The sequence below is a fragment of the Dendrobium catenatum genome, unplaced genomic scaffold (assembly GCF_001605985.2).
Source record: "Dendrobium catenatum unplaced genomic scaffold, ASM160598v2 fragScaff_scaffold_1132, whole genome shotgun sequence".
Classification (NCBI taxonomy): domain Eukaryota; kingdom Viridiplantae; phylum Streptophyta; class Magnoliopsida; order Asparagales; family Orchidaceae; genus Dendrobium; species Dendrobium catenatum.
Genome location: NW_021319594.1, coordinates 644,323 through 667,453, shown reverse-complemented (window position 1 = coordinate 667,453; position 23,131 = coordinate 644,323). Strand labels below are relative to the sequence as shown.

The window sequence follows — 23,131 nt, the reverse complement described above, 5'->3', positions numbered from 1 at the left end:
TAAATTCTTAATAACATTGAACCAAACTTCCCTTAAGAAAATATAATAAGTAATTTTTCTTTAGATTAATGCATGTTAATGATAGCTAATAATAATATACCTTTGCTTGTTTTTTTAACTGACTGCGCTGTTCTTTTTTGTACCGTCTGCTTATAAACGGTTGTTATTTATCTAGTCATTGGATTGGAATGTGGAGTCGATAAATGAAGAAACAGGTGGCAGTGAAGTGTTACCGAATCTTTCTAGTGACGATCGTGAGCCATCACCTGATGCAAAGGAGGACAATACAAAAACTCTCCTGGAGGAGAATCAATGGGACAGACTTTTACGTGTCAGGTGATAAATTTATCTTTTATTCTTCCAATTTTGTTGGCGCATTCACCTGCATGTTTTGATTATTTTTCTGTGTTTCTTCTTTAGCAAATGAACGAGAAGAATGGGTAGACTTATTTTGTGTCAGGGGATAAACTTTTAGTTAGGCTAGAAAATGGTGCTAGGATATTTCATTCTGTTGGAACATTTAAGTTTGCTTTTGTTGGCTTTGGATTTTCTTCATTTATTTTGAAGAATATCATGGCCATACAACGTAAGGTATAGAGAATGAGGGATTTAGCATGTGATTTTTGCATGATATTTTATTTAATCATATCTTCACAACATATTCGGTTATCATTACAAAAATTCAAATAAATAAAGAATGAAAAAAGGACCAAACTGATTTTTCAACTCTTTGTCAGGGATCAAAATAGTCTTCAACTCTTTTGAGAGTTCAATTTGGTCCCTCAACTCTTTAAAACAGGATATTTTTTGTCATAACATTCAATATTGGAGTTAATGAGGTTAAATTTAAGAGTATTTGGGTCATTTTTTAATTAAATATTTATTTAATATAATTTTCAAGTAATTATAATTAAAAAATTATTAAACATTTCTTTAATAAAAAAATAATAATTTTAGTTTTAATTAATAAAATTTTAGTTCTATTTAATAAAATATAGATGTTAACATCATTAACTCCAACATTGGATGTTAAGACCAACAATGTCTCATTTTAAAAAGCTTGGGGACCAATTTGGTCCCTCAAAAGAGTTGGGGACTATTTCAGTCCCTCTCAAAGAGTTGAGGGACTATTTTGATCATTTTCTCAATAAAGAAGAGTTAATTTATATATCTTGTATTTATTTGATAGTTCTCTTCCCAGACCTCACATTGCTGTGAACATCTAGGCCTTTGGTACAACCCATTAGAATATAATTAATTCTTAACTATATAATTTTAGATAAAAATATTTAAAGAGTATAACCAAAATCAAAGGTAAATGGAGACTGAGACGGCCAAACCTCTGGAAAATTAAAAACATTATTGTATGTCTAGAACTGAAACTAAAACCAATTTTGATGTTAAGCTCAATCAATTTGCTTGATATTGACAAGGGGGTACTTGAAAGAGTTGGCCTGGTTTAGACTTAATTTGTTGAACGTGTCATTAAGTTTCTAAGGTTTGGTCTAAGGTGAGACGTCTGACACGCAGATTTTTTATGAAATGATATGCTAGTTTCAAGAAAACTTAGTAATTGCAACCTCAATGAGGATTAGTTTTACATATAAAGGGTAAATATCATGCATGCCACTCGGGTTTGGATCATGCTTTACATAGTTTTACCTTTTTGAAAACTCTCTACGAAGGTCTCTATGGCCTATTGACATTTCACTGTAATCCTCCAAATTAGTTTTTAGTTTTCTTATATATCTTTTTTGCTAAGTTAAATATGTTGTTAATTCACCTCGGCTAGCTTTTTTTTTTTTTGCTTAGATTGGAATGGTTTATTGTTCAGGAAGAGCCAACCCCTTCCCTCATGAGTTTTGTTGAGGTGTAAATGAGATAACTCGTAAGTAATTTTCCTGATTATGTTTAATTTAACAAAAGTCCACTTGATGTTGCACTTGGATTTGTTTGGATATATGGCCAAGATTTTCATGGGTGTAAGTCCCAATAGTTAATTATTCTTCTCGTCATTGTTCGAGCAACACTGTCGTTGCCAGGTTCCAAGTCCTTGATGAGAAAAATGGAGGCTTGCAATAGGTAGTCGACAATTAGCGTAAAACTTGTTGAATAATCATGACATTAATCCTTTACAAAATTGTGTTAATGCTAGGACACCCTCTAGAAGCGACGCACTGTATAACCTGAATACAATGATAAGTGTGCAAGGTCCACTGCATCGGCGCCCGGGTGCAGTGTTAAATAGGCAAAGGATCCCACATCACGGACGGATGTGGGCAAAGAAGCTAGTACCATGAAACTAAAATTAGGATAGAAACTTGGAATATAGACTCCCTTACATGAAAATTAATAGAATTAATAGATATTATGATTCATAGGAAGATAAATATTATGTGCATTTAGGAAACTAAATGGGTTGGAGAGAAGGCTAAGGAGATTTATAGTTTAGGATATAAACTATGATATTCAGGGAGAAGTCGTATTAGAATTGGTGTATGTATGATTATATATAAGAGTTTGAATAATAATGTTATAAAAATTAACATAATTAGAGATAAGATGATAGCTTTAAAGATTGTTATTGATGCTAAGATTGTTAATATTATAAGTGATTATGCTTCTTAAGTAGGTTTGCATATGAGTTCAAAATTAAAATTTTGGAATGACTTAGAAGAATTAATATAAAAGATATCTTTTGAAAAAAGGGTTTTTATTGGAGGAGATTTAAATGAATATGTTGGTGGAGAGGTAGATGATTTTAAAAGCATTCATGGTGGCTATGGGTTTAGAACGACAAATGAAGGTGGTAAGATCATATTAGATTTTTCTTTAGCTTATGATTTCTCAATAACTAATACTTTATTTAAGAAAAGATATGAGCATCGTATCACTTATAAAAATGGATATAGTAAAACGCAGATTGATTATTTTTTTATAAGAAATTAGATCGTTTAGATTGCAAAGATTGTAAAGTTATTCCGAGTGAAAATTTATATACTCAACATCGATTATTAGTTTTAGACTTAAAGATAAAGGAGCAGAAAATAAAAAATAAAGTAAAATAATTTTTTAGGATTAAATGATGGCATTTAAAGAATATTAACAAAAATATTTTTGAGAGTAAGATTTTAGATCTTAAGATTTTGTCTGTGAAGGAGGATGTTAATATTATGTGAGAAAAAGTGGTTAGTGTTATTATGAATATTACAAAAGATGTGATTGGAGTTTCAAAGGGAAAAGCTCATAATAGTAAAAATAGTTGGTGGTGAAATCCAAATATGTAAGAAAAGATAAAAAATAAGAAGATTTGCTATAGAAATTGGTTTAGATGTAAAAATTCTGATAATTGGAAAATCTATAAAGAGGTTCGTAAGGAATCTAAGAAAACTATTTGCGATGCAAAGAGCTTAGCTTTTAATGATTTATATAATAGATTAGATACTAAAGATGGAGAAAGATATATGTATAAGTTAGCCAAACTTAGGGATATGAGTAGTAAGGATTTAGTTCAAGTGAAATGTATTAGGGATGAAGATCAAAAAATACTTTTCTTAGAAGATGATATTTAATAAAGGTGGATGAGGTATTTTGCTAAACTTTTTAATGAAAAATGTGAAAATACTATTGACTTTGGTGACTTTAGCACCCTAAATTAAAATAAAGATTTTTATTTTTATTGGTGTATTAGTAAAACCGAAGCTAGAGGGGCTTTAAAGAAAATGAAGTGTGGAAAGCTATTGGACCTGATGATATTCCAATAGAGATGTGGAAATGCTTAGGAGATGAAGGAATTTCTTGACTTACTAAACTTTTTAATATTGTTTTGAAGACTAAAAAGATGTCAGATCAGTGGAGAATGAGTGTGTTAATTCCTATTTTTAAGAATAAGGTGATGCACAGGAGTATGCAAATTATAGAGGAATTAAGTTAATGTGTCATACTTTAAAACTATGGGAACAAGTTATGGAGCGTAGGTTGCGGTGTGATACTAATGTTTCTCAAAATCAATTTGGATTCATGCTAGGTAGGTCTACTATGGAAGTCATATATTTATTGAGAGATTTGATGGAAAAATATAGAGAGAATAAGGATGATCTACTTATGATATTTATTAATTTAGAGAAAGCATATAATAAGTTCCAAGAGAAGTGCTATGAAGAGTTCTTGAAAAGAAAGGAGTTAATAACGCTTATATTCAAATCATTAAAGATATGTATGCAAGAGCTATTACTTGTGTTCAAACACAAGGTGGTTTGGCCAAGTATTTTCCTATTTCGGTTGGATTATATCAAGGATTAGCCTTAAGTCCATATCTTTTTTGCTTTAGTCATGGATGTTCTCACTAGACATTTGCAAGAGGATGTACCTTGGTGTATGTTTTTTGCTGATGATATTCTTCTTGTTGATAAGACGTGAGAGTGAGTTGAAGGTAAACTTGAATTATGGAGGTCAACCTTAGAGTTTAAAGGTTTTCACTTGAGTAGATCTAAAACTAAATATATGGAGTTTAATTTTAATAGCAGTAGATCTAGTGAGGGGATTGTGACTTTGGGCAATCAAGTCATTAATAAGAGTACACGTTTTAGATATCTTAGATCTATTGTTTAGAGTGATGGTGAAATAGATTGGGATATTATCAACATAATTCAAGTTGGATGGTTGAAGTGGAGGAATGCATCGGGCTTGTTGTGCTATAGAAAAGCCCCCCTCAAACTTAAGGAGAATTATATAAGATGGTGGTGAGACCTGCAATGCTTTATAATGCCGAATGTTGGCCATTAAAAGAGAAACATAATACTAAGTAAGTGTTGCAGAGATAAGGATGCTTAGTCGAATGAGTGGCTTTACCCTTAGAGATATGATACGAAATGAGTATATACATGAAAAGGTTGTAGTAGCTCCAGTGGAAGATAGGATTAAAGAGAGTCGTCTTTGATGGTTTGGTCACATTAAACGGAGGCCTTCCGATGACCTGATTAGGAAAGTTGAGGTACTAAATTTTACTTATGTTAAGAAAGGTAGAGGTAGACCTAAAAAGACTTGATTAGAAAATATTAGAAATGATCTTTCTTTATTAGATTTAAATGATAATTTGAATTTTAAAAGGACAATGATGAAAAAGGATTCATGTAGCCGACCCCACGTGGTGGGACAAATGCTTGATGATGTTGTTGTTGTTCATTGCTCGTGAAAGAGCAATCTTGATTAAGGAGATTGTATAGGCTCATAGTCTATGTACTTATATTTGGTAGTTAGACCTAGACTTAATTGAGGGAGGAATGCTTAAGGTGTTTAAGCTTGACCCGATCAGATCTCATGGTTTTATTATTTTGCGTATACCAGTAGATCTAATGTACCAAAGTTAGTGGGCTTCAAACCGTAACATCTAGGCAGCTTGATTTAGAATTATTGGTTAATGTAAATCTTAGTCGACTAAGATTTATGTATATGTCTCGAAAAGTTTCAAGATTGTTGACAACTTGTTCATTAGTAGTACTAATTTCATTGAATAGTTATAGGCAAAAAGACTGGCGGCTTGCGATTTACAGGTATTGAGCATGATCGTTAAGAGTTCAAAGGCATGCCATGACCATTATTCTTCCATGAGTTTCAATTTGACTTGAAAAAGCATATATAAAAATATGGGATTTTTAGTTTGTGTGGTTTTTATTGGTGGATTTAATTTTAATTGTGTTGACCTCATTTTTGAATGAGGTTAACTAAGCCAAATTCAAAATCATTTCAAATTCAAATCAAATCAAGTTCAAATTAATCTAATTTAAATCCAAATCATCTCAAGTGGTAATCACCTACTCACACCATTTGACCCCTCCTGCTCTATCAATAACAATCACCTAAATGATTGCATATGATATGAGTAAATCAAATCCAAAACTAAAATCAAATCCAAAATTCCAAACCAAAAGTCAAGGCCAAAATCCCTTGCCCCATAACCTATTTTGAGCAATTTTTCAATCAGTTTAAAATCCTACCAAATGACATTGGAATTATAATTTTTCAATTGCATATTAATTAGACATGTCCCTAGAGTCATCTCTACAAATTTGAAAGCAATCCAAGCTCTTTAAGCCCTAAAACTTCATTGGATTCCAAAGGCTGTAAAATCTTAAAGTATTTATAGCCCATGCCACTGAATCATGCATGTTGTGGAATTTGACTTTAGGACCCTCCCCAAAATTCTTAGTCTTGTTCAATATATTATTATCATCCTCATAATATATTGAACAAGAACCAAGCCCTTGATGGGCCATGGTTGATCATAAGGCCACTTGAATTTCAACCCAAAAAACCCTTAAAACCAAATTTTTCCTTAAACCTCAATATGGTTCATTCAAACCAAGGATTGAAACCTTCTCCAATGCATTCCTAGCATCATTTGAGATTTAGGACACGAACACGAGTTGGACACGGTATTATAATTTTTATATATTAAAAAGTGTATAAAAATTGAATAAGTATAATATTAAAAATATTTTAGAAATGATGTAAGCCTCCAATATCGAGGCAGACCCTGATCTTAAGTCTCTAATATCGGGAATCTAATCTCAAATTTCTTATAAAATATCAACTTCGAACATAGGATAGATTGAGGCATTTTTAAATTGTTTCAGAATCTCAAAATGCCTCATACCTCTCACTCTTTAGCTTCCAAAATAAAATGCTCAAATTTGGTCTAATCCCATTTAAAAAATCCAACATTCCTCCTTTCATATCACTCTTTGAAAAATCTAAATAAAATTTTTATTATTATTCTAATCGAGAGTATTCGTTGGAAGTCTAACTTTTTTACGTTGTAATTAACTACAAAAGCCTGCCTTTGTAGGAGATTGAAGACCCTAGATAAAATAGACCCCGTTCTATTCTAGCTTTTAAATAGGATGGGGGAAAATTATTCTTTTGGAAAACGTTAAAATCAAATATGATCATTATCGACATATTCTAGTACTCAATAACAAATGGTATTTTCATTCCTAGGAGAAATATATCATCTCTTATTGAGACATTTGGATATGAAATTAATGATAATATATCTAAGTTATTGTAATTAGATATTCAATTGAAACATCATTTTGGCCCATTGGGGCCATATGTAGTTCACTATGATGATCTGACGATAATAATTGATGATGAAATATCCTAATTATTATAGCCAAATATATGATTGCATATCATTTTGATTCTTCGGTCATACATAATTTTTTCTTAAATTTTACTACAATAGTCAGGGCATAATTTATAATTTCGTAATATGACCCCATTGAGAATGGTACCATTTTATATCCCTTTAGATAGTATGCCATTCATAATGCTGCGCTTGATTATGAAATTAAAATTTAAAATTTTAGATTACATTTTTCCAAAAACACAATTATAATTGATTGCACATTTCCAAAAAGTTGCAAACAAATTGGTGGGTTTTTTAGCATGAAGCTGGCCCGAATTTAGTTTGAGCTGGGTCTTAAATTCCTTGGAAGACTTATTATACTTAGTTTAAGTTCTTAACTTGTATTTTTGATGTTTTGAATTTCCTTGAATTGAGATTCAAAACTTATTGCTTTATTTGTGAGAGGCCAAGAAGGTGTGGCTTTACAATCCTAGCTTTCAACATGCTCATATGCGGGACTTATGAGTCAGATTTTGGAAAAAATGGCTTTATGACCTGACCTTATAAAGAAGGCAACCAAAATAGTGGGTCTCACTTCCTCGCTATATTGGCAAGACAACACAAATGGTAATTATGTTTTACTTTGGTTTTCGTTGTAAATATATATTTTAACGTGTATTGAGGTGATGGTCCACAATAGCAATGCAGTGATTGGTTGGTGAAGTAATAATTGGATTGAAGAAAATACAATAGAAATGTTGATATAAGGAATTTTGATTTTTAAGAAAATTTGAAATTCAGCTGTGTGAAAATTTAGAAAGATGAAAATGAAGGGAAATTGTTCTTCAAATTTGGTGAGCAACTTAAGTTATCTTTTGACCAATCCCGATTTCCCTTTGGGAATATGATAAAATTCGGGCAAGAATTTGAAAACGTGGGGATAAATTTTTAAGTCCTTGTGCCTTCTAAAGCCAAGGCCTTGGAGAAATAACCTTTCATTAGAAAGTAAGGTTCTTGAAATTGACATGCATGCTAGGGAGAGTAGGAAAATGGTGATTGAGGTCCATCAAAGGCCTTAGCCTCTCGTTCTTCTTTGTTTAACTGGCTGACCTTCCCTAAGGTTCAGAAAGTTTATAAGAAACAAAGAGGCTTAACGCCAACTGCATTTAAGGACGTAGTAGTGCCAATACCAATTCAGTCATTTCAGCATTTGTTAGTTCTTCCGGTTCAAACAGTATCAAGAAAACTTTTTCAATTTAGTTAGTATGAGGTGAGTAGCAGTTCTGACCATGTTCTCACGAAGCCTTAAACAAGAAATAAGAATAGAAGACTTAGGAAAAGGTTGCAAAGAGAGGAACATATATAAAAGAGTTATCAAGATAATGGAGACCTCTCCTCTCACTGGGGGAAGTATATTCTACCCCTTTCCCACATTAGTCAAAGAGGAGGATATTGTAAAAATTGTTGCATCACCTCTGAGATCTCCAATTCGATCTCATAAAAGCACGCCCAAAGAAAGGATAAAGAGGTGAGAGAATGATATCAGAAATATCTCTCAAAGGATAGTTAAAAAGATTTAAGGGTTGTTTAGTGTGAAGTAAAATGGTTGTAAAGTATTTCAAATGCAGGGGTTTTGAAAATATTTATGTTAAGTTTAAAGTAAAAGAAATGCAGAGTAATATTTTAAATTATTTGGAAATTTTGGTATATTTGAAAATGGTTAGATTTGATTTATTTTTAAATACACTATAAATTCTCTTCTATTGCCGCAAAATTGCTAGTGATTTCTGCCTTCCAAATTGCATGTAATTTATTTAGTCTTTCTTTTAAGTTTTTTATATTATTTAAATTTTTTGATTATTTAAGAAAATGACCCGCCAATTAGAATTATATTATATTATCATTTATAGATAACATATAGTGTAGCAATTTAAATTTTTTAATAAGCATATTTCTGAACAATACGAGTATAAGATTTATACGTATCTTTGATGAATTCCAATTTTGATTATAAATTCTTTGCATCTATTTCTAATATGAGTTGCGCTATCACCTATTTTTAATAGTTTTAAGGTACCTTTGACCCTACTTTTCCTTTTTAACAATGATCAAATAAATTATAATAGTACTTTGTTTATATGCCATTTCAAGAAAAAATGCAACTTAATGGCTTTGTTGTTCTTTTTACACTTTTTTATTAATTACTTTTGTATAAAATTCATCTCCATAGTTTATTTTTTGGCATAAAATCAAATTTATCTACTATTTTTTTATCTTTTGTTTCATTCCCTTTTTTTCATGAATTAATTGTCCGAAACTTAAATTTGATTTTGTTATTAAGTATCTCAATTCTTTTTTTTTTTTAGTTGTCCTTTTTGTCAATCAAATTCATTTAATTTTCTTTCATCCTAAAATAACCTAATAAGAATCAAATAGACTGGAGACTTGTAGTGGGAGTATACTTTTTTCTACCTAGTCATGCAAATTGCACTGTGTCAATTCATTTTAAGTTGAGTGCTAAAACACAAATTTGATATAGATGCGTTTCAATCCTAAGTTCTTGATAACAATTTCTAAAGCGTTTACCAAGTAAGCTAGCTACCATCTTGGTATTGATGTGGATATATCCTTCATTAGTCCTCTAAACTTTGGCTCTGTGAAGGGTATGGTAGTTTTATTTTTCTTATTTAGCGCCCTTTGATTTTCAAGAACTGTTCTCAAGTTTCCATTAATCTCGGTCTTAATCTCCAGTCCTAGAATATTTTAATGAGGGTTGTTTTTCTTTCTTCTCATCTACCTTTCAAGCAATGGGTGATGCTACTGTGCTAAATTGCATTGTGTCGTATTGCTATTATGCTAAATTGCTTAGTGTGCTATGCTACTTGTCGGCTTACACTTTCTTTTTCTTTGTTCAGTTAAATTTAAGTTCAATGTATTCAAATTCAGAACAGTGAATCTATGAAATAACTTCTGGATTTCTGTTGTTAAACATGGATGGTGCTCATCTGTCTTTCAACCTTTGGACCGACCAATCTGTCTATTTGATTAAATTTCACGTCTTACCATCTTTGATTGAGTTATTGCGTGCTAGTCAGTAAGTGTAGGCTTGCTTATCCCTGTGTATGACTTCTGACAGGTTTTATGTATGAGTTCTTGAGATCAAGTTGAGAGGAAAAGGCAATTAAATACAATTTGATTCAATTTTAGATAAAAGTGTTAAATGCGTAGTACTGAGCCTATGCAAGACCAGTTATTTTTTTCAGGCAAGCATGGGCTGAAACTATAAATGAAGGATACATAGATGGTTGGATATGTTTTTCTTCAGGAAGCTTTGCTCCATTATTACAAGATGATCAAACATTGGGAGAAAGGATGCTGATAGTCATGTTGCAATTTTCTGCTTAGCTACATGTTTTGTTGATTTTAAAGATTTTGTTGTCATGTTTTGAATGTATCCTTTTTCTAATGCTGCTTGCCAGAGAAAATATTTTGAACTCATTTATTTATGCCCTTTTTTGAGAATTATGACTAAAATATGCTTGCATGTTAGGTACTTATGTAATATGAAGTTGCTTTTTGCATTTTCTTTTAGATGGGAGGCATATCAAGTGGAGGAGGAGGAAGTTCTAGGTCGAGGAAAACGATTGAAAAAAGCAATATCTTACAAGGAAACATTTGGTTCAATGCCAAATGAAGCTTTAAGTGAGGTACAACATTTTAAATAGAATTGACTTCATGGAAATCCTGTTTACTCGTTATATTAGGTTAATTTTTACTTTTGTTTAATTCTTTTGTGTTAAAGGAAGGTTTGTTGAGGTTGTTTGTGCTCGTGTCCATGCAGACTTTATGGGCTTACAAATCTATCACTCCCTGAGCCGTATAGCACTAAGATTCTCCAATTCTAAGTCAAATTTAACTCACACTCCCTCACAAAAACTCAAGAGAGGGAATATAACTTTTTGAAGTCTTATTCTCTCAAGCTTGTGATTCTTTTGGTGTTCATACAAATGAGTGGGGTCTTCACCCTTTACATAGGCTCTAAGACTACTACGCCTGCCAAGTATCATAATAATTACGTGAGATATCTACAAGTAGGAGCTTTTATAGGAGTTAGAGCTATCTACAAGACTCTATAAGCTTCTATATTAAATAGAATTATCTGCAAAACTCTAAAATCATTTAGGAGGTTAAAAAACATTCTCTAAAGTTCTAGAGACTAAGTAAACTCATTTTTGCTAGAATGCTCATGGACATGCCACAAGTTTCTCATAAGTGACATTTTCCTTTAACTATCCTAGGAATGCCCTCTTTGCATCCTCGGTGTTAAATGCATTGATTTATTTCCGAAATTGCTAAAAATCATTTATATGCTCTCAACTCACCTTACATTTGATTAAGCTAAAAATCATTTATATGCTCTCAACTCATTTAAATGCATTGATTTATTACATTTGATTAAGCTTTCACTTTTGGGATCATCTTGGTCCAGATCATCCGGTCCTAATGGAGGCCTTTAGCATACTTACATGAAAGACTGGATGAAGTTTGAGCTTCTAGAGGAACTTGAATTTGTGATTTTGCATGTATGCTTAAGAACTCATAAGATCCCTTTGTTAACCCTTTGGGTACATCCTTGTGGTGAAGATGCATTTGCAATTTCTCTAAAACATGGTCTTCGACTTGGTACTTGATATGGATTTGCTTATGATTAGCCTACTTCTTTATTTGCTTTGCATCCTTATGTGTCACAACCCAACCCGACAAGACCCACTTATGGGACAAGTCCTATCATGTTGGCCTACGACAGACGAATCCCAAAATCTAGTTGTGAAAAATTTTTAGGTTTCATCTTTGAATTTAAATTTTAAAGGAACAACGTGCTACAGAGCTACTAAAAACATCTAAAGTGTTAAAATAAACTCATACACAAAATCTCTTTCATTTCATCATTTATATATATAATAGTAACACTATAGTACATGGCTACAGAATAGAGATCAGAGAAAAATATAATGAAAGCTAGTCATGACTGTACAAAATAAAAAAAGAATACATATACAAACTCATATTAGATCCTGAATAGCTACTCAACCAGATTATTTCTTTTCCCATACCCTAAAAACAGAATACAAAATCGGAGTGAATTAAAAGTACTCAGCTGACCACAAATATCGATCCAATTTTTCAAACATTTCTTTTATTAAGCATTTTCCAAAATAATTAAATGTAATGTAACGATTCAATATGTCCAGCAGAGTAATACAAGCATTGCATTTATCCAAATATTTAAATAATAATACTGAGTAGTTAAATAAACTGAATTTCATATGCACTCTATTTCATATAATAAAATATAACAAATTTTCCTCTCTTTCAGATAGAATCCAAGATTCTGACCCCTTATGACTCCCAACATATAGAATTTCATATATTTTCATATTTAGATTTTCGGTTTCAGATAGAATCTCAAAAGATTTTGGCCATATCTCTCAATAGATATTTTTCATATCAAAACTCATTTATTTAATCAATAAAATACATATTTCCTTTCAGTGCAACCATTAAAGTATAAAGAAACTCAATGCAAAATTTTTTAACTTGTCGTTTTTTAACTTGCTATAACGGCAGGCAACAAAACATACTAATGAGCAGAAATTTATATTTTCAAAATATAATCAAATTATCAAAGATTGTGTATAATAACATTTTAAGACTTTGATCCTACTACAAAACTATTTTTCAGAGTCCATGTTATTTTTTATTCAATTAAAAAAGTGCATATTTCAAAATACCCGGTATGAAATTTCTAGAAAATATTCAAAATGTTCAGAATCACAATCTCTATAACATATAAAAAGTTACGTGATGAAAGTTTTATCAGTACAAAGATATCCTTATTTTTTGGTAGCGGAAACATAACTTTAATCAAAAAATTCAAAAAAAAAAATGTGGGCTCCGAAAATTCGGCCCCGGCCTCCGCCCGCTGTTTTGCTTTTTCTTCTTCGGGGGAGCTTTAATGAATTTAAGTTCCGGGGTAAATTTTGTAAGGCAGATGGGTTTGTAGATAAAACACTATCCCGAGATTTCGCCCTCATTTTGCGAGGATGATGCGGTCCACTAAGCTGAGCGGGGTAAATTTCGTTTTGGGGTTACCACGGACCAAGAGAGGCTCGGACTCCATAATGGTGGTCGTCGATCGCTTCTCCAAAATGGCACACTTCGTTGCTTGTAAAAAGATCTTTGATGCCTTACACATTGCTAAATTATTCTTCAAGGAGATCGTCCGTCTACATGGCATCCCTCGCAGTTTAACTTCAGATAGGGATGTTAAGTTTATAAGTCATTTTTGGCGAGAGCTCTGAAAGCGATTCCACACCGACCTTAAACTAAGTTCGGCGTATCACCCTCAGACGGATGGCCAGACCGAAGTTACTAACCGCACTCTCGCCAATATGCTCCGGTGTCTGGTTCAAGATCATCCCAAACAGTGGGAGGAAGTTCTGGGACAAGCTGAGTTTGCTTTTAATTCCATGCCAAATCGTGCTACAGGTATGTGCCCTTTTAGCATTGTGTACACAAAGATGCCTAACCACATTGTAGATGTGGCTGTCCTCCCCAAATGCCGAAACACGGCTACTGTTCAGACCGCCGAACAATTTGTGGATGTTTTGAAGAATGTCCGAGAACGCTTGCAAGACACAAACTTGAAGTATAAAGTGGCACAAGATAAACACAGGAGAGTTGTTTAGTTCCAACCGGGAGATCTAATCATGCTTCGGTACCGGAAAGATCGTTTCCCTACAGGGTCTTGCCCGAAGCTCCATCCCAAGAAATTTGGACCATTCCCCGTTCTGCGCAAGATCAACGATAATGCTTATGTTATTGATCTCCCAAAAGATTTCTCCATATCTTCGACCTTTAATGTTGCTGATATTTATCCCTACCACCCTCCTGATGAAGCGGCTACTGCAATTGACTCATCGGAGCTGAGTCCTTTGGGAGCGGAAGGGAACTGATGCGGTCCACTAAGCTGAGCTGGCACCCCATTATACTTTTTGCTCATGTGCCCTCTATCCCTCAGCTAACCGTTTCTTACTTTTTCTGTTAAGCATAGTACACTAGTACCTTTTTATTTGTTTTAAATTCTTTTAGCAAATTACATCCTTAGCTAAGTAAGGATATAACGTTGTTTTAGAAGAAGAGGAAGATAGAAGGAATATAGTTTTAGCAATTCTTTTGCTTGTGTTACTGTTTCATTGAGCAAGTTTCTCTTAAGTGCTTGAAATCCTGCTTCAGAGGACTTTATGATCTGAGTTCTGGTTTCCTATAGGCGCAAGCCCCTATAGTTAATTACCCCCTCTCGATCACGAGAGAGAACTTTCGATTAAGGCTAGTCGTCGATCAGATACGTAGGAGATACATGTTATCTGGCAGATAGTAGCAACATGGGCATGGATATTAGAAGTTTGAAGGATTGAAAGATTTGATATTTAAAATTTAAAATTTCACCACCTTGCACTTAAGGCAAATGGTGGGGAATGGATGATGGACCCTATCAAGATCATATGGTTCCGTCATCCCGGGCCATCATGGTCCTTGGTCTACTTAGTCAGAGGAGGTAATCGACCCAACCTGACACAAGGATCCTTGTCGGCAGCCATGGGTTGCTTCGTCCAAGGAGACCTTGTAGACCTGGTAGAATATTTGTCTAAGGGGACAAATTTGAATCCACCTTAGCTAATAGAGGGCTTTGTGCCCTATCGATCATATCTTATTGATTCATATCTCAAAGATTTGATGTCACTGAGGAGTGTATTGGCTCTGGCCATAACCGGTATTCCGTGGTGCCATTTGGCTTCAATCACTCGGTTCAGAGGGCCCCGGGTCATAACCGTTTATCCTGCGGTGCCATTTGGCGGCAAAACCACCGGTCAAAGGACACGTACCACATCCTTACTGGCAGGAGATTGTTTGAGAATGGAGCTCTATGTGAGCTGAAGTAAACTTTAATTTGTCAACCACGACAAACTATTACGGAGGGTGGATGGATTTTACTTTAAATAGTTGGATGGTTTGATTTTCAATTTTAGACATCTAGATTTTGGGGATTTTGAGATGACATTTAAGTGGCATTTTGAAAGTTTGAAATTGACCCCTCCAGTTGATATCTGCATTCAACACGACCATCATCGGGGTGTTTGGGGTCATTTCTATTTTTTGTATTAAACCTTGTCGACCCTATCAACTTATTGATAGGGGACCGGGTTTCGTAGGCTTTATGCCTTTATTAGTGAATTCTCATTGTTATTGGCCTTGAAGACCTAATATGAATGTATTAAAACAAATATACCAGTCGCCACCACTGTATATTTGTTTGATGGTTTGAACCCTGTCGACTCCTATCGATATGCATAGAAGGATCTGGTTCGAACTTGAATTCACTTATTGACCCATGCAGCATCTCTAGACGTCACGTGTGTACTTATAACATGCTCGCCGGGGCCCGTGGAGAAATACATTGATTTAATGTTCGCCATTAAAAGAGAAGCATAATATTAAGTTAAGTGTTGTTGAGATGAGGATGCCCAGGTGGATGTGTGGATTTACTCTTAGAGACATGATATGAACCAAGCATACCCGTGAAAAGGTTGGAGTAGCTCCAATGACAGATAAGCTTAGAGAGAGTCACCTTAGATGGTTTGATCATGTAAAATGACGGCCTTCCGATGACCCTTTTAGGAGAGTTGGTGTATTAGATTTGGCCTAAGCTAAGAAAGGTAGATGTAGACCTAAAAAGACTTGGTTAAAAGATATTAGAAATGACCTTTCTTTATTAGATTTAAATGAGAGTTTAACTCTTAATAGGACACAATGGAGAAAATAGATTCATATAGCTGACCCCACGTAGTGGGATAAAGGCTTTGATGTTGTTGTTTTTGGTTGCTTTGAAACATGGCCAAACCATAATGAAGAGTTATAACTTTGTCGAGCCCTATTTGTTTAGAATTGTGCCACCTTCCAAGCTTGGCGAACTTTTCTCAGTCTTTCAAACATATGGGTATTCAGAGAAACACCAAAAATCTAGTTTTGAAAAATGATTGATGAGCCTTGATTTTCCCTTGGCTGAATCTTGCCTCGGTGGCTTGGTACGGTTGAATACAAAACTAGCTCAAATGATAAAGAATATTTAAGCTCTCGTGATAATTCCTTGAATTTATAAAAAAGCTCTCATGATAATTTCAATTTTCAATAATTTATAAAAACATCTTATGATAATTTCAATACTTGGTAAAAACTCATGACAGTTTTAATAATTTTCAAGCTTTTGTTTTATATCAGTGGGATAGTTTTGTGTACCGAGTTGGCCAAAACAATTTTTTGAGGCAATTTCAATACATTAAAAAATTATGAATTGATAAATTTTGACATTTTAGGGACCTTCAATTAAAAATTTCATTGAAAAATAATAACTCTAGACCATTAAAACATTCCTTGGAGTTTGCTGAAATTTCTGAATTTCAGCAGGAATCTTTCAAAAAACTCTGTAAAAATATGATTACACTTCCAAACGACTTAAAGCTTAACACAGTTAAATAATATGAATTTTCAATTGATTTTTAAACAAAAAGATGCATTTATATTTTAAAAAGTATGCTTCAGGCCTTGCACGCATAAACTTTAATTCTAATGAAAAATAGGAATGCAAGTTAAAAAATCAAGAATTTTGAAACAGATTAGTAATATGTCATACTAAACTTTTTCTAAAAAATTTTCTTCAAAATTATTTGTTTAACTTTACTAAGTAAACAAGTTTACTCTAGAGCAAGGCATATGTAGGCATGAAGTTTAGAATCTTTAAATTCAATGACTAAAAAAACTCATTAGTCATGAATTTGGGACAAGTGTAAAAAGGCGTTAGAAACATGTTCTAAGAGTTTTTTTATGAAAATAATGATTTTGCGCACAAAATTTAACTATTTGTCAACTTATGCCTAATGAAGATGGATATGAGTTGACTAGTTCTATGCCGTTTCTTAAACATTTTGAAACATTAATCCAAACAATTAAAATTTAAACAATTTGTGAAACCCACGAAATTACAATCAATTTATAATTTGTGAGAAAGCCTAAGAGCAAAACCATTCTCAAAAGCCTAATAATCCCAAAAAGGTTCCTAGAGAAGATAAACAAAGCAACCTAGGGCTAGAATCTTGAATGTTTGATCTCACTTAATTACCTTTCTGCTTCACTTTTTTGGCTTGAATTGATCATTCATATGAGCTTTGCCTTCAAGGAGCAATACATTCAAGCTTTATCACCACTTGGTTTACTTTCACATGATTAGCCTTTTGAATTATAAATCTATTACTCTTAGAAATCTTTAGATGGTATCAAACAATGTCTGTTATAATTAAAACACCGGTAATCCATTTGTGATTTTGGGGCTTATAAATTTGTTGTTGAGGGCCTTAAGGCCCTAGATGCACTATGATGCCAGATTATAGTTATTTCCATAATTCTAGCATAAGTTTCTATAAATCCATGCTCGAAATAAAATTATATTGAGAAGCGAGTACCATTAGTATTGTTACTCCCTGAATTCTAGTATAGAAGCAATGCATGCAATTCTCTAAAATCCTGAGCTCAGCTAACTTATATTTAGTAGTCATCCTATTGCAGATCCCTTTTCTAAGATTCATATCGCAATGTATGGTTTTAGTGTGTTTTTTCTTTGAAACGCTGAGAATTTATTTCGTCAATTGTTCTTTAAACTTCTGCTGGATGAAATTATTCGTTATGTTAGAGTGGCAATGAAGAAGAGCCAAGACGAGAATATACACCTGCTGGCCAAGCTCTGAAAGAAAAATTGTGAGTGTAATGTTCTTTCCTTCAAACATTTTGTCATTTAGTTTTTATAGGTGGCTAAACTTTTTTTTTTCTTGTGACAGTGCGAAGCTCCGTACAAGACAAAAAGAACGGCTTGCTGAAAGGCATATCACTGGGGTTCTTTCTTCTGTTGAGAGACCTGAATTATCTATTCAGTCGCTTCTTCCCTCTGTCAAAGGAATGCCTAATGGAGATACTAATAATGACCATAAAGAAGATGCCTGCAAGCTAGATCTTTCGGTCAAACCTGAGGATACCGAAAGTTCTCTGCCATTTGATTCTAGGTTCAACAGCAACTCCATGGTTAAAAATTTAAGGACCATGAGGAATGGGCACAAGAGAGATCATGGCAGTTATCTTGATCTTTCAGTTAGTACTACTGAAAATCTTTCTGCTGTAATTTCACCGAGCAAACACTTTCAGAAAATAAGTCTGGCAACTTCGGTGTCTTCTAGTAATCTTTTACCTGTTTTAGGGCTCTGCGCCCCTAATGCTAGTCAGAGACATTCAACAGCTCGTTCATTTAGAACTCCAGTTAGCAAACAAACATCTCATCAAGGGAAAAGGAGATCTGCTGCCCTTGGCTTGTCAGATTTTATATCAGCACCAGCAGATGTTAGTGGTAGAGAAGCTCTTTCTGAAACATTAACAATGCCAGATAAACCTAGAGAGGTGTTGAATCCTCGGTTAAAGAATATCATTCCAGACAACTACTTTCCCTTTGGTTCTGTACGTATTTTTATTTCCTTCAATTTGTTCTACTTCATTAAACACATCTATTTATTTTAGAATCTTCATTTCCATTTACTTTTTAACAAAATCTGAAATTTAAGTTTGATAGCTGGCGCTTCATTTGCAGGCTCCAATGCTGAATGTAGGATGCCTTTCAGGTATGGGTGAAAGTTCGGGTACTTCTTTCTCCTCGTTTCATGAAAAGCTTGGTCTTCCCAAATTAGATCTTGATGATAGGTTTCCAGTGAAGTATGCCTTTCCACCTTGTACTTCATTGAAACAACAAACAGACTTCTTACCAAGCCTTTCATTGACCTCAAAAATGGAACTTGCTAATAGTTGCAATCCAGACTTATCAAATGTACCTCTGGTGCCCATGATCAGGCAGGAGTTAGATGAGAAGCTGAAAAAAAAACTGCAGTTGCCAGAGTTTTCTCCTGTGCTGGGTCTTGGTACCTTGCAGAATTCACACATGTTACCTGAAAATCACAAGAAGGTTCTTGATAACATAATCAGGAGAACTCGCACAGCTGCGCACAAATTTTGGAAGAAGAGACTAAAGGGAGAAACATGGTCGGAAGATGAACTCGATGCCTTATGGATTGGCGTTCGTAGGCATGGAAGATCTAACTGGGATGCTATGCTCAGGGATCCCAAATTTAAGGTTTTAAAGCATAAATCAATCGAAGAATTGTCATCAAGGTGGAGCGAGGAGCAACTCAAGATACTTGATGGACCTGCAACTTTTTCTCAAAATTCCAATTATACTTACGGTCTTTCTGATGGAATGATGGCACAGGCACTGCATGATAGAAAATTTTCTGCTATTGGGCAAGAACAATCGCCAAGATACCACTCTCACCTTACAGATATTAAATTGGCTTGTGGGGATTTATTGCCGAAGTTCCCTTGCCTTGAACAATCTAGTCAACTGGGTGCGGTTAATGAGAGCGTCCAGCCTCTTCCATTTGGGCCAGCTGACAAGCTTGGATCCTCTTATTTTGAAGATTTGTCTGCAGCCATGAGAAATAGACTGGAGAAGACAACTTTACCTTACAATTCACTTCCAGGTAGTCTCTTTGGAGCCCCAGAGATGATTTCAAGAAGTAACCATAGTCTATTAATGAATGAAGATGTCTTGTTGGCTGCCACTAAAACCACTAAATCGCCAATTTCAATGGAGAAATCACCAAATTTACTCCATGTGGAACAAAGAATTAATTCTGGAGAATCTAGCGCTCTGATGCCATTTTATGCCAAGAAAAAGCGAGTTTTTAGTAGATTTCCTCTTGATGATGATAGTGTTCCTGGTAGTTCGAAAGCTAACAAGCTTCCTCATTGGCTTCGAGAAGCAGTCAGTGCTCCATCAAACCACCCTGAATCTGAGTTGCCACCATCTGTATCAGCCATAACGCACTCTGTTCGTCTTCTTTACGGCGAAGACAAATCAACGATTCCACCATTTGTACCATCAGGACCTCCACCTTTGCAGCCTAAAGATCCTAGGAAGAATTTGAGAAAGAGAAGGAAGTTAGAGCGGCTTCAGCAAGCAATTCCTGATTCTTTCTGTTCTGTTTCCGCTTCAGTCTCAATTCCGACAGAGCCAATTCCTCCCAAATCATCATTAATGGGCTACTGCATGCCTTCAGTACCACCACCAACACATTTCTCTATTCCTCCAGTATTTCCACCATCCACCATTCCATCATTTCCATCATTATTTCCACCTTCCATTCATCCCATACCATCATTGTTTCCATACTCCGGTCCTTCGCCGGCACCAGTGATGCCGACCTCCATTCCTACTGCACCACTTCCATTCATGCAATCCTCATTTCTTCCAGTGCCACCATTGCCTGCACCTTCCATCCCTCCTGCACCACCATTTTTCTCATCCTTCGTTCATCCTATGCCAATATTGTTTCAATCATCTTCGTCCACAGCATTATCGATTCCTTGCCCAATTCCAGTAGTACCTCCATTTCCACAGGACTGTATTCCTGCAGAACCTACCCTAATTCCCTGCTCCTTTCTTCCGACAGCACCATTGACGTCCTCTTCAACATCTATGGCTACAAATGAAACTTTCTCCACCCTTCAGTCGATGAACTTGAACTTAAATTCTCCTTCATCTTCACATGGTGGTCTTGGAACTCAATCACCTGCAATGCCATTCGCATCGTCAGCACCTGATGCTCCTACCCTTAGCCATGAAAATTCTGAAATTCCTGCATCGAAGGATCCCGAGCCTTCTCAACAAGCTGGAGAGGATTTGGTAAAAGACTTCAATTGCTTTCATATGAAACAGGAAGCAAACTCAAATGTAGATTGTGAGAAGAAGCTGGAGTGTGGGAACTCGAACACTGCTGCGTCAGATTCATCTAGCGCTGATGAACTTAACAAGGTACAGGAAAACTCATCAAAAGAAACTGTTTCAGACCCAAAAAATGAACGAGAATCTTGAATTTTTCGTCTTTTTTTTTTTTTTTTACTTCTGTAAGAGCAACTTTCTCTTTCCCAAGTTTTTAATTCTAAGGAGATGAAAATGTAATATTATCATGCATGAATACTATTGTCATGTAGAATTAGAAGTGTTCATTGTTCAAGACATCTAATTGTAAAGTTTATAAATGAGGAATATAGTGTTTTTTAAGTTGTATTTTTTTCCTTTATTTTCTTCATTCCTTCTGTTAGAACTAATTATAAAAATGACAGCTGTGCTAATATAATTCCTTATTAAAAAAAGTAAAATCACACGGCTTAACTTTTGTCTGTTGGTTGGAAACTATGTTTTCCAAATAAGAGGTCTTGGATTTGGATCTTGTGTATTTGATGTGATTGTGAATTTGCTTTAATTGGTCTAAATGTATTAAAAAAAAGTAAATTATGCTATTGGATTAAATCTTTATATTATTATTATTATTATTGTCAAACTATTCTGGTTTGAATTGAGAATTAAGGGACAGCTCTCTAATTGAAAGACATAGCATATACACATGATTCGAGCTTAATATCTCTTAGTTGGTAGTCAAAGCACCTAACCAACAGATCAAGGAGAGCTGTGGAGTGTTCTAATACTTTAGAAAGTTCTCATTATTGTACTCTCGTTTTGTTGCTTCTATGAATTATATCAAGATATTCTAAGTCCTCAAGCAACCTTCTCTCCGTCCGGGAAAATTATTAGGTGCGAATATCAAATGTAGAGATACGTGCCAACATCTACTTAAATTTTGACGTGGAGTGCACTTTGGTTGCACTTTTTTGTGCACTTTGGTTGCACTTTTTGTGCTCTTTAGTTACACTTTAGTTGTGCTTTAACTGCTCTTTTGTTGTATTTTTTACTGTCTTTAACTGCTATGTTGTTGCGTTTTTTTACTGCATTTTACTTGCGCTTTGACTACACTTTTGTTGCGTTTGGCTTAAAGTTCCGCTGCATATTAAATATATAAAGTAAAAAAATTCCGGGGGCAAACTTATAAGTAACTGTCGGGGTACGACTAACCCGGTCAGGTCACGGGATCAAGGAGCAGCGCCCCTGGAACAAATTTTGGTTGTAAGAATATTTTTGGAATTAAAATTAATAAATAAAATGATAAATTCTCTTTACTATTTTTCTTCGTATTTGTTTCATCGTTTCCTAATAATAAGACATCTACACAATGTGTTTAATTATGTTGGGGGCAATTGTTTATAAACCATAGTATTTTAAAAATTTTAGGGGGGGGGGGGGCGGCGCAATTGCCTAAAAGCCCTTGTAATAAAGAGTAAAAAAAAAAGATGGAGGGGAAAATTACCTAAAAATCCATAGAATAAACAATTTTTTTAATTTTTTTAGGGGGGGCAATTGCCCCCCTTGGGGCTAACGTGCTTCCGCCCATGACCATCATTATAAAACCGTTATTATCCAATCGTTATTGCCCAACTGATATGGTTGAACTCATATTCCCTCAACTACTTCTCATATAATCCCTACGGTTTTTTTTTTTTTTTTTTGTACAATTTTTATGAAATCCGGCTTGGCTTGGGGATTTTTATGGTTTGGAATAGTTCATGCTGTTTCAGCTATTTTTTTTGTTTGTAATATTCAATATTTAAAATAACTTATATTAAAATATTGAATATTATTGTTGTCATTGCATTTGATATGCACATCATACTAAATAGCACCAAACTATTTAGAATATACTGCTTTTACTTTAAATATACCTCACAAAAAAAGTTCATCTGTATTACTTTACAGATAACTACATAGCTCCAAAGTATTCTAAATAAATTGTATTTATTTTACACTGTATTCATAATATAATAGCTCAAAAGTTTAAAATAAATTTATTTAAAAAGCATTAAAATTGTGGGTTGAGCACCGTGTTGTTTGTGCTTGCG

General features: G+C 34.2%; 1 protein-coding gene across 3 annotated transcripts in view; it reads left to right on the top strand.

Annotated features, from left to right (window-relative positions):
• Window positions 1-21,407, top strand: part of LOC110111036 (protein CHROMATIN REMODELING 4) — a 46,512-nt gene extending 25,105 nt beyond the window's left edge. For all 3 annotated transcript variants that reach the window (XM_020842728.2, XM_020842729.2, XM_020842727.2), the window contains exons 7-11: window positions 176-336; window positions 10,722-10,836; window positions 17,934-17,998; window positions 18,079-18,745; window positions 18,876-21,407. In XM_020842728.2, the coding sequence (XP_020698387.1) occupies window positions 176-336; window positions 10,722-10,836; window positions 17,934-17,998; window positions 18,079-18,745; window positions 18,876-21,212 (3,345 nt within the window). In that variant the 3' untranslated portion in view covers window positions 21,213-21,407. The remainder of the gene's footprint in view (window positions 1-175; window positions 337-10,721; window positions 10,837-17,933; window positions 17,999-18,078; window positions 18,746-18,875) is intronic.
• The last annotated feature ends 1,724 nt before the right edge of the window (window positions 21,408-23,131 follow it).